Source organism: Lepidothrix coronata, unplaced genomic scaffold (assembly GCF_001604755.1).
Source record: "Lepidothrix coronata isolate B3197 unplaced genomic scaffold, Lepidothrix_coronata-1.0 Scaffold34, whole genome shotgun sequence".
Lineage (NCBI taxonomy): Eukaryota > Metazoa > Chordata > Aves > Passeriformes > Pipridae > Lepidothrix > Lepidothrix coronata.
Window position 1 is genome coordinate 6,205,498 of NW_016690214.1, and position 12,737 is coordinate 6,218,234.

Sequence of the window (12,737 nt, forward strand, 5' to 3'; positions counted from 1 at the left end):
CTGAAAACAGAAGACAACTGTTCCCACTTGGCATGCACAGCTTCCATACATCGGCTGCAGAAGCAGCCACTGCTTTGGCTACAAAAAGGTGACATGGAACAACTTGTGAGAGCTGCCTCTGCTCTGCCTTCCTCAGCCTGGGAGCTTCTCACCATTTAAAATCCGACAGATCACCGTTTAGGAAAAGGACTTTTCTAAATTATACAAACAGAAAAAAACCACACAACTGAGACATTACCACCAGATGGCAACACTAAGCTGAACAGGAAGGCAGAGCATGTCATTGTAACTTTCTGTTTCTTAAAGGAATGCACTTTCTGGAAGGAAGCTTCCATTCATATCCAATATTCCAGCTCAGATGATTGTAACCAAGACAGAAATATAAACATCTCTAAATTCAGGGGCCTTAATCCAGTTTTTTGGCATGACTCAGTGCTGCTGTGCAGCAGGACAAAAATTTGGTTACAGACCAAAGATGACCAGAAAAACAAACAAACCTTGTCGAGACAGATCACTGACAGCCACAGAAAATACAGCCAACCAGGAATTGCGTATGAATAATAAAAAATGTTGTTAGGATTCTAAAGAAAATTTTGTTTATTTATGGTAGGAAAGGGAAAGATTACAGAAAATAATAAAAAAAAAGCCAAAGTCAACAAACTCCCTCTGACCCCCATCCCACGTTAAATTACATCACATGCCCTTTCAAGTTCCTAATGCCTCTATTATACAGTGACTTCAGATCACAGAACCATAGAATGGTTTGGCTTGGGAGGGACCTTAAAGATCACCTGATTTCAACCCCCTGCCATGGGCAGGGACACCTTTCACTAGACCAGGTTGCTCCAACCCGGCATTCCAGGGATGGGGCAGCCACAAATTCTCTGAGCAACCTATGCCAGGGCCTCACCACCCTCACAGAGAATTTCTTCCTAACATCCAATCTAAACCTCCCCTTCTTCAGAAGTGCCTGGGACTACATGAGCCATGTGCCACCAGGTCAGTCCTGTGGGATCACTGCAAACCAGAGCACAGATATTTGTTCTATTAGACAGGGAATAAACATCACTAGAAGAAGAGAAATGCTGTGGGGCAGGCATCTGGAAAATTATTCCTGCTCCTCAGCATTGACAATTACCTGCCCTTTGCTCACCAGTCCAAAGGAGCAGCAGATCCCTGATTACCACATAATTGCTTCTGGGCATGACTTACTTGACTGAGAGGGAGAAGTCCCCGGGAGCACTCTCACTCTCCCTGATGAGGAAGGCACCATCATGTCTCTGTTTGCCCAACATCTCCTCAGCCTTCGCTCGGGGAATCTTTCCAAAAAACCACCTGCGTAGGGAGGAAAAGAAAACAACAGGAAAAGTTAAGAATTTTAATCCCTTCATGGAAGAACAAGAAACATCACAGCTATAGAAAGATCATGTCTATGCACTGACCCATCCTGCACAAGTGGAAAGTGCATTTTGTATAAAAATCAATTTCTATTCTCTTTTAGATCGGGTGGAAAGACACAACTACTTCACTGAGAGAATCAATATCTTCATCCAGCAGTTGTTTGCTCCTGCAGCTCAGTCCAATCTTTCTGAGCCCTACCAGAGTACTGTGGTCCAAGACAAGTATCATCTGTCAGAAAGCTGAGGCAGGTGCCAAGAGAGCAGTTACACACAGACCAAGTGAGAAAAGTTCCTTCAAGGTCTCTGCTTCATTGCAGAGGAATCTGAGCCAGGCACACGATTCCATTACAGGAAAGGTGCTGGTGGATACTTGTTTCAGAAGCCTCTTTTCTTGCTTTCTCCTACAGGCTGGACAATCCAGTAGCTTTCACAGAAGGAGTCACATGAAGTAGCTGCCTTGTGGAAGCCAAATCCAAAATTCTCACCAGCCACAGGCCAACCATAACACTGAGGCTGAACCTCCCTCAGGCCACCCGATCGATCGTCAGCACTGACCAACAGCCCTGGTCACAGGATCCTCACCCACATCTACATTTGCATTTCTAGAGTAAACCAAGATTAAAGCCAAACAAGGGCTCAGTGGACTGTCACATGGTATGACAAAAGCAGAACCATCTTCACGACTAAAAAGTGGAGCTTTCAGTTCTGGGTACCAGATCACCCAGGACAGCAGCACTTATCACAGCCCATAACCACACAGAGGACTGACCTCAGAGGAGAGCATTTCATAACAAGAGCTCTACTCACACTGTCTGCAGTGAAGGGTTTGGTGCAGCAACAAGACAGGAGTTGCAGAATCCTTCCCGAAACAGTGGCTCTTAAGAGAAGTTGAGGCTTTCATGAAGTCACAAAGTCACCAGATATTTCTGTCTAAGAGGAAACTATCTCTAGGGGGGAAGGAGGACTGATTTCTCGATTAACAGACATGCTTAACTTGCTTGAAACTCTCGTTGTGTACTTTTTAAACCCCAGAAATCTTTCTCCCTTAACCATCCTATTTCCAGTGATAAAGAACTTCCTGGCATTTTGTACTTTCTGGCTGGTTTAGCACCTGTGCTGCTTCTGGGTACCTGAGGTGGTGGCAGAGGTGCCCCTCACTGCACTCTGCTGCCTCAAAAATCAACCAAGAGAACCCATTATGTGAAACTCCCTCAGAATTCAAAGGTAATGTATTTTTTTCCTGGGCTTTTGGCACTATTGTCACAAAGACAAGGAAGTCCTGAATTCTGCCTCTGCCAGATGCTACATAAAGCAAGCTTTATATAATGATTTGCGGTATCTCACCATATTTCTTGTTTACAAAATGTCTCGATCCTGTTCAGTTCTCAAATAATTCTCAATTAGTCACATATGACTTGAAAGTGAAAGCCTCATCTTAAAAAAACACAAACAAAAAACCACCTCACCCATGTCTGTAAAATAGAAGGAAAGCCTGAAAGAGCTTAACAGAATCCTTCCTGAAGGCTCAGCAGTACAACCCCTATTTCCCCCCTAAATTTTACTGAATCACCACAAAGTAGAATTGTACTATCTGATTAAAAGAATTAACACTTCCAAAGTGACAGTACTCAAAACTCTTGAAGTTTTCTGCCAGCTGCTTCTAAGGCACTTGAAATAGAGAGACTTTCACAATTCTTGAACTTCCTTGCAGTTTTATGGCTTCACTATCCCATTAGCAAGAGAAAAAGAACCTGGCTAAAAAGATGAAAAGAAGTCCCACAGAAGGAAGAAACAAAGGAAGTTACTTTGCAGGACTAATGTCTACTTTAAAGCACACTTGAAAAGCAGCAGAAGTGCTGTGCACGTATGACTCTTTGCTACAAACTGTCTGAAAAAATGAACAAAAATCACAGCATGTCAAAAACCCCACATGGAGAATTAGGCAAAGTGACCACCATGTTCCCAAGAGCTTGAAGGGCCAAGCCTGATAACACTTGTCTCCAACTAGCTCTGCAATGGAGCTGAAACTCAGCCAGTCAGCACTGCAGAACCAAATCCAGGCGTTCCTGCTGATGCTGCAGAGCCAGAGGGAGATGCACGGATTGGTACAACACAGGTTCTCATTGCTTCCAGCCTCCCTTCCATCGGCAGTTTGGCAATTCTTTTGGCTTCACTTCTCACAACCATTTCACTTGGCCCATTTCCTCCCCAGAAATCACAAAGCTGCAGAGTCAGACCTCAGCAGTATCCCCAGGACAAGCTGGTTATGAACACAAACACCTGAGATAGCCTGGATCAGACTCGTGGGGTTTCATAAACAGCAAATTCTTCCCCTTCCCCCTTCAAGAGAAAGGTGTCCTGTCACTGAACTCTCTGCTGTGCCTTCACAGGAACCTCCCTGCCCAGAGCTTCCTGCAGCTCTTCCCTGAGTGTCCTGTCTATCTCTGCTCACATCTTTGCTTTGTTAACTGAGGTGGCAATTCAGATTAACCCTTCAGAGCCCAGGGGACTCGGCTGGTGACCGACAGGTGCCACATTTTCCTTTCAGCTTCGTTTGCTGGTAGTTACAAAGCAAACTGTAAGATTTGCAAAATGCAAGAGGAAACTCTGCATTTAATACCAGCTGTGTGGTTGGAGGATTTCAGTCTTGGATCCTTGGATAGGCTTTAAAGCCATTTTAAGTCGCTTTCTTCCAAAAACCTCTTTAAATGATTTGACAGTAGTCTGAGAAAAGGAACATTCTCTTTGTGACTGGTAAGCTGCCTGCAGTTTGCTTTTTATATGACCTGTATGACTAGAGAGCTCTGCATTACAGCTAAGCCAACATTATGCTATAAAAACTTCTGCACAATTTCCCAGGGTTGTTAATGCACTAGTTAAGACTCCCAGCATTGCTGACACATGGAGCTGACTCCATCCAGATGCCATCAGCAGTTTAAACATCTTCAGATAAGATCAAATTAACTGTGCTTAAAACCCACGTCCAAATTCACCCACTTGCAGGCTCAGATATTGTTCATTCCCTTTTGATACAAAAAAAGTGAAAACCTGACAGCTCTATCCCTCTAAAACAAAATACCTTGGATGATCACAGAATAAACTGATCATCACAGGAGACAACACCACAGTACAGCTCCAATGCCTGCAAAACTGTTGTGAGAAGATGCAACCATCAAATCAATGAGAGAGAAATTGCAATGTGAATTTGTGATCCCCAGTGGCACAATCAGGGTAAACAAGACATGTTACTGCAGAAAACAAGGCTTTAAACAAGTTTAGAATTTTCTTGTGTGTCCTTGCTTCACTTCCCACTTGGTTGCAGTAAAGTATTACACCTCCCTTCTTGGGGCACAGCCCCTCAGAAGCTTCCTTCTGCTATTTCAAAAGAGCCCTTGGAAAAATAATCCTTGATTGCATTTAACTGCAGTATCTTCATTATATAATGACAGCCAACACTTAAATCAATCATCAGTTTTTGTGAGCAAATGAAACACTACAGCTCCTTGCAGAAACCTTGATTACAGGTTTTGCTGCTCCCTCCTAACCTTTCTCTCCCCTTTGAATCTGTTACCCAGAGCTTGCTGTTTTCTTGTTCAGATGTTGCAGGATCTCAAAGGCTGGCAGAACCAGAGTTTAGTAGCAGACAGCAGAAATACATGAACTGACACAAAGAAAACACCCAGTCATGAAATGCTACTGTTTTCATATGCTGGATTCATTATATCCAAGAGATGTTCACAGTAGTTACTCAAGGGCAGCTCCCTGGAGCAGCAAAGGACACTTGTGTGACAGCACACAGGCTTTGAGGTTGGCCTGTCTTGCGAGGAAGGTGTCGGATCAGACGACTGTTAGAAGTCCTATCCAACCTAAACAATTCTGTGATTCTGTACCGAGGATGTGACAGACGTACTACAAATTCAGCCCCAAATATCCTTAAACACTTTTCTGGTGAGCTGTGAGTGCCATGGTTTTTACTCTTAGCTGCTCAGCGGGTAAAATAGAAGAGCATGACAAAACCACAAAACACTCTTTTTCTGGGGCAGTGGTGGTGACAACTCTCTAATAAAGAGTTTTCTGCTGGTTTATGCCTGATAACCTCAAGGTTCTGACCCTAAAAAACACCAGAAAAGCTTCCCAAAATACCCTGCTATGCAGCTGCTGTGAAAGGAGTCACACAAACACTACAGCCAGAGACAACTCAGCAGCCATCCTTTACCTGCCCATACATTTGGGTAGAGCTGTAAGTTACATTTTAGCAGAAAACTTCCTTCTGTTTGAGAGGATGTGCAAAGTCAGAGCAAGGGAGCCTCTCCCCAGAGTTCAACTTACGGATGTGGTTTCATTTCTATGTAGTTCTTGGGAATGAAGCCATCCTTTCCGTTGAGTTCTGCCTTGTACCAATTCTGATCACATTCTTCATTCAAAACCTGGAGGAAGCAAACAAAGATTAAGCTTAGCACAGTTCAAGGTACACCAAAACTGATGAGGGTACCAGGTTATTCTTCCCACCCTTCTTTCAAAACTGCTCCTGTGAGATGAACCTGTAAAAATGGTGGTGGTGTCTGTTCCACTGCACCTCAGGAGTGTTCAGAACTGTCATGAACAAACACCAGAAGAGGCCCAAGCTGGATACAACTGGCAGTTTCAGCTGGTTTTGCCAATGCAAGTTAAAAGCAGCTTAAATAAGGCATCAGAAACAGTGATTTGTCTGTTGAGCACATTTTACACTAAAAAAGAGAAACACATTCAAACAGCAAATACAGATGAACAAAGTTTCTTCTTTTCATTTTTTCAAGGGGATACTTTTCTTAGTGTAATTTTAAAATGAATAAAAGATCACGAGTCACAAGAGAGGAGCCACATGAAAAGGTGGCTTTAAAAAGCACAAATTGATACTTCAAAGCAAACCTGCTCCAAGTACTTCGGTGCTTTATTTTTCATTGAATTTCTGTCAATAGGCAAGTCTGGTACACTGACTCAAAGCAGTCTTTCCAATATAGTTCTATGTTCTGTAAAACAAAGCCATGTCATAGTTTGAAACTACCTCTCCTCAAGATGATTTTACTTGGTGTTGGAAGTAAACACTACAGAAAACCTGTCCCCTTCTCTTTAAAATTAAGGACCATGGCAAAGGTTTCCCTCAAGCACTTTCATTCCTCCTCAGCTTTCTCAGGAGGATCTTTAACTTTGCAACAAAATGCAAGATCTGAGTTAAAAAATAGAAACTTAAAGCCTCAAGTCACAGAAGTATCACATGATTAGCATTGCCTGAGTGCAGGAAGATGAGGAAATGCAAAGAGAAAGACAACATGAACACAGATCCAGAGATCACACGCTACATGCACACGTAGTTATAGTGAAGGTATCCTGAAAAACCCCAAACTAATTCTTTTGCTATGTCACTATGTTTGTTTATTTGAAGGATGATGAGAGGAATTGAAAAAAAAGAGAAAGTAAAAGCAGACAAGAATTTGCAAGGGCCGGTCTTATTCTTACAAGTTGATTGGGAGTGCTTCAGAAAATTAAACTCTAAAGATCAGTGCTTGCTGCCTTTCAAAAACACGTGACACACCAACACCCTAAATCTTCCTCACTGCTGACTGATAGGTATGACAGAGAAAACCCTCAACACCTACTGAAATGAAATGTGGTAAAGGACAAAGAGAGCAAAATGTGAATCTCCTCAGTGAATCACAAGGATAATAGTTACCTGGATGCTCCTAAATTCCCAACCCAAGAGGTTGATAGGAATGTGCATTCCCCAGGTGCCAGCACTTCCACAGGGGAACTAGCACAGTAGCAGGGATACATCTACAGAACTTGAGGTGAGCAAAGATATGCACCTTTATGGCCCATTTCAGGATATTTTCAGCTGAAGAGACTTTAATACTTAAAAGATCCCACGTACTTTCACAGTTGGAAAGTTCAAGCTATCATTGGTGCAGTTACTGCTTTGGGCTTCCCTGTATTTATTTACAAGCTCTGTTCCAGCGAGCACAACAGAGTTCAGTCACTGAGAAGGAATAATCTGAGCACAGGTCACGAGCAGTTCAAGCGTGGCTCTGTTACAGGCTCTGAGGTAAGAGCTCACACGGGGAGAGCTGACATGGATCAGCTGATGTTTGCTGGGCTGCCTTGGAGCAAGCAAACAAACGTCCCACCCACTGCCCTGCCCATAGAAGGGCGATCTGTGCAGAGCCTGATTCCTCCACAATGTGGAATAAAGGTGGGTGATGTCAGCAGGAGCTCTGGGACACTGAACAGGGATGACAGAGATCAAAAGCAACTGTGTAAAAAAGTGAGTTGCAGAGAGATCAGGGAGGGCACAAGCTGAAGCCCAGATCTTACTCAGTCAAGATTTCGGCACATGGCTTGAAGGCCCAGGAAGTTTGGCTGTTCTGTACCTCAGCTGCTTTCACCACGTACAATACAGCACAAACGTGACACGTTTTGATGTGATTTCTCAGAAGCCAAATCTCACACAGTGGTGTGCATTATCACCATCAAACCTTTGGTAAGATCATGTACTACACACTGGTTTCATTACCATCAGAGAGCAGTTAAGGCACATGGTAGTCTGCTTTTCCAAAAAGAATGGGTAAATTGTAGTTTCATCTGAAGGACCTTACCACATTTTTGTGCTTTCGGCAGTTGGTATTAAAAATTATCAGAAATTCTAATGCCCAAATGTAAATTACTTTAATGAGTTTTATCTTGCTCTGAAGATATGCTAATAGATTTGGAGGAGCCAAATCACATCGGGCTTGGGGTACTCATTAATGCCTGGCCTGAAGCCAAAGCAGTGCTGAGGGATGCATTGAGCTTTGTGACCAGAGTAAAAAAACAGCTGGATAAAAGGCAGAGTGAGGTGAAGTGCCTACACATCTACATGTACAGCCTGTTCAGGGGACTTCTGCTGCAGTGGTGAACCCTCCACAGCTCCCCCCTCAGTGCCTTTGTTTGCTCCCAGCACTTTTTCCTGCTTCACACCCAGACTGCCGTTATCTGCACAGCCCGTTGTCCTTTCTAGGATCATTTTAACAAGCTGTCACAGCTCCATTCACACCCTGGCAGACATCCAACTCTCCATGCCCTGTGTTATGGACCAGAGAGCTCACACACACACGGTCAACCCTGTAAACACCCCTGTTTTCCCCTTTCTGACTCTTCCAGAGGCAACAGAACATGCTGTTTTCTTTCCAAAGCTCCGTGTTCCTGTATCATTTCAAGAGGAGTCCCCTCCCCAACACAGATCTACAAAATCATTTTTTCTGACACTGTCAGACACCGCTGGAGCTGCTCCCAATGCTTAGTCAAGCAAAACTGACTTGCACTGAAGTGCCTCAAATTCAGGACAACTTTGCGGTCACGTGCACGGGCCTGGAATTCTGGTGGCTGCTATGAAGTTATGCAGTTATTATCATGACAACTGCAGAACAGTCCTGGAAAATTTCGGCTTTCAAAAAAATCTTACGCCACTAATATCCATTAGTGAAACACAAAATAAAAAGTAAGTCAGGAACACACATGGGAAGCCTGTGCACTGGTGTATCTGCCTTTGATGTTTACATCTGACGTTGCTCTCTCTTAAGTCATTAATCCATCAAAATGAAAGAACTCACTGAGTAACTAAACTATTTTTTCTGTAAAATCTTTTAAGAAAACCATCCAGTAAATCTATCTATCCCATACCTCCAACTGGCCTCCAAGTGATTTCCAGATAATAATTCAGATTAAAATTTATAATCTGGATATTTAAAACACGGTGCTATGACTCTAAGAAAAATAACTATTCTGAACTGAACTACAGTAAGATTTCCTGGTCTTACCAAAGCTACAAAATTTAATCTAAGTACCACGTGCATCACTGAATTTTGCTTTGAAAATTTCCTCAAGTACAAATAAGTAAAATTAAGTAACAAAATTAAACTTAAAGATTCACTGCTCCAAACTGGACAGCCTTCAAAGTCTGCAAAACATCTAAAACATTGATCTCAACTGTTCAAAAGTGCTGCTCTTTGGATAGGTCAAAACATAAAGCTTTCCTTTGCATCCAGTCCCCAAGGCTGCCATAGATCTAATCACTCTATGCCAGAGTGACTCTTCCTTTCACACTGGGGCATCTGTGCCTGAGAGGAGGAAGGAGGAAGGATATTTTTAGCCCCTGCATTTGAAGCCGCCATGTGATGTCCTCAGTCTGCAGTCGGCCCTGCTTTACACTCAGAGGGGCTCAAATGCTGCCAGGCAGTTTCCCCAGTTTGATAACAGGTCTCTTATCAACAAAAGCCCATCTGTTCCCATGGAAATGAAGAGGAGGCACCAGGGAAGAGTCACACAGCAAGGCAGCTCCCAAGTTTTAGTTAGAACAGTTCACACATAACAAGCATCCCCAGCCATGTTCAATTCCATACCTAGCGAATATTTCCAAGCACAGCTTTTCCTTGGGAATTGTTGTACACCAGACTGAGCATCTCAAAACCTCAAAACAACTTTCAGGAACACACAGGCACTAAACTGGAACATAACAAACAGATCTGGCTCAACTCTCAAGCTGACATCCAGATGCAAACATGAAACTAAACATAATGCCTTGAACGTTACGTGCTTGTGAGTTTAGCCAAGTTAATCATCATTCTTGGGTTTTGGAGAGACAAAACCCAAAAAACTTACTAAGAGAGGGGTCTGAATGTTGGCTGAACTTCCTCTTTTCCCTGAACTTCAAGTTTTTGGGATTCTTGCTGCGCTCACTGAAACAGAAAGTAACCCAACTGGTGCAGTACCACCTGTGAGCTGCCAATGTGGTTTTCCTCCTCCACAAAGTTGCATTGACACCGTCACAAAGAAAATGAAGCAGTATATTAAAAACATTCCCAAAGTCTCAGGAAAGTGCTCATGACACTCAAACTAGGGCAGGAATTAAAATTTATAAAGTGAACAAATGTTTTGAAGGCAGCAGTTCTGCAGCTGAACCTGGAAGCCTGGGAATTCCTTGTCCGAGGATGGAATGGTCTCTGGGAGGAGAGTTATCACCCTCAGCAGAGGTGCTTTAACACAGCTTTTCATTTCAGAGAAAAATGGCTCATTTTCTGCTCCAAGAAGAGTTAGAAACTAGATACAAACGAGCAAGCAAAATCTGCTTCAAGGCAAGCTATGCCTGGATTCAGCAGAGCAAGTTCACCACAGTCCATTCTGTAACATTTTTGTTCCCTGCAAATTTACTGTAAATGGCACCACAGGATATTCAAATTCATCATTTCAGTGTTTTGCAAAGACAACCCAAAACACGGCCTGGTCCCCTGCAGCTCCCTGTCTGACCCCCGTGTTGAACAAATGAATCCTCCCCCCTCTGGCTGCCCGTCACATCACAAGGTGACTGTGCAGCAGGAATGGCATCTTAAAGAAACCTGGAGGAATCTGCACATCAAAATGGCACTGTGATTCAGGCCATGCCGAATCAGTTTTTCTTTTCTTGATTCACTCGTGACACACAGCACAGTTAATTTTAACTGCAAACTTTCAATGTGAAAAGATACATTAGACAATTAAGGTGATTCAAGAACACATAACTGCTAAAGTATTTTAGGCTTTTCCTTCAATTCAATTTATCATAACAACACACAGGGAGTGCAAAATACCCACATTTTTCAGATCAAAACCTAAAGCACTACATTTGGACGTGCTTTAGGATGGTGCATACTCGCTCTCTAAGTGGATATAAAAGCTGTGAAAATACTTAACAACCACTGAGCAAATGTTACTGAAAAGAGCTGGAAAAAGACTGGTTCTTAAATTGCACTCAACTACCAAGTATTAGAACATATTACCCAAATAATGGATGTAGATTATACTATAATGCAGCAATGTCTTATGGATACAGGTTTTCATGCTCACTCGCCCCAATTCCCATTATCACTGTAGAAATACTTCTTCCACCCATATCCTTTTAAAAGCACAAGAACGGCACAAAATACAAACTCAAAAGAAAATAATTTCAGAAAGTCTTCCCACCAAGACAAACATAAAAGCATAGGGGCCTTTCTTCCCCACTCCTCAGCAGTGCTTTTGTCAGAAGCCTTATCTGAAGTGACCACTGGTACTTCAACACATGGACTTTGCACACCCAGAGCCTTTCCCACAACAGCCAAGCAGCTGGAAGGAGTCTGGGTTACACACTGCTGTCTTTAGTTTCTTTGAGAAGAAATTATGTCTAAGTTATTTCCATTCATCTTGAAGGGGCCTGTGAGCTAGTCCAAAGTAAAACACATGACAAAGTTGAGAGACAACAAACCAATGCCAACAGTGAAAGTCACAGGACAAGGCCACTCTCGGATCTAAGCTTCTCTTTCCAAAATCTATATAAAAATGTCCTCCCAGTCTATTGCACAAAACTACTCATCACTGGAGGTTTGTGCAATATAAACATTTATAGATAAAGTCAGGATTCTCCTGACCTTCAGACAGGGTTGATGGGGAGAAGTAGCTGGGTAAGATTACAGGAAATGACGTTAATTACTTTCAACTGCATGAAATAAAGGCAAGTTGTCATTACAATTCCATGCAATATTTCACCATGCAAAACAAATCCATAGGAGCACTGGCTACAGTGCTCAAGAAATCCACAAAGCAAGCACAGCAAAGTCTATTGTGACAAGGCAAAATCCACAGAGAGGACTGAAGCAAGGAATTAGCACTCAAACTGTTTCAAAACCAACTTTCTTTTTTTTTGTAGGTAACACAAGAATATTTGAAGCAACTTTAAGTTAGCTGAGGCACAAACAAGTCTAGCCACAAGGACAGAACTCAGCACAGACTAACTCACCCTGCCTCTCAGGCCTTGCAAGTCTTGTACTACCGTGTCCCCTCCAGCAAAAGTCTTCAGTTGTGAAGACTTATTTGCTTAAGATAATAGGAAAAACAGAAGTAAAAAAAGAACAATCTAGACAACAATTCCCTTTCCCTATGGCTCACCTTTTTTGGTTTATGTGGCACAAAGATGGAAGGAAAAAACGCAGTATTTTAGAGTATATTGCAGTGAGCTCCAAAATGTCTAACAGAGATCCTGGAAGGAGTCAATAAAGCTCAAGAACCTTTGCCACAGGTCTTGCCTCCAATGAAGTTTCCTTCTGTGTGTTAAGTTTGCACTGGCACAAACACAGAGGCAAAACGATAAAAAATTCACCAGTCCTGCCTTGGCTGCTTGTGATGGATGGCAAGATGTCAGCCCCAGAGAGCACAGAATTCCCCCCAAATCTGTCCTCCCACTATTACCACTTGTGTAAAGGTTAAGCTGTAGGTACCACGAATTGCATATTTTCAAGAAGGCTGATGTAAAATCTC

General features: G+C 42.7%; 1 protein-coding gene across 1 annotated transcript in view; it reads right to left on the minus strand.

Annotated features, from left to right (window-relative positions):
• Positions 1 to 1,208: 1,208 nt before the first annotated feature.
• The window catches only part of GRB2 (growth factor receptor bound protein 2), a 38,608-nt gene continuing 27,079 nt past the window's right edge, over positions 1,209 to 12,737 (minus strand). Inside the window, exons 2-3 of the mRNA XM_017811902.1 lie at positions 5,730 to 5,827; positions 1,209 to 1,335 (exon numbers count right to left, since the gene is read on the minus strand). Of these exons, the coding sequence (XP_017667391.1) occupies positions 1,209 to 1,335; positions 5,730 to 5,827 (225 nt within the window). The remainder of the gene's footprint in view (positions 1,336 to 5,729; positions 5,828 to 12,737) is intronic.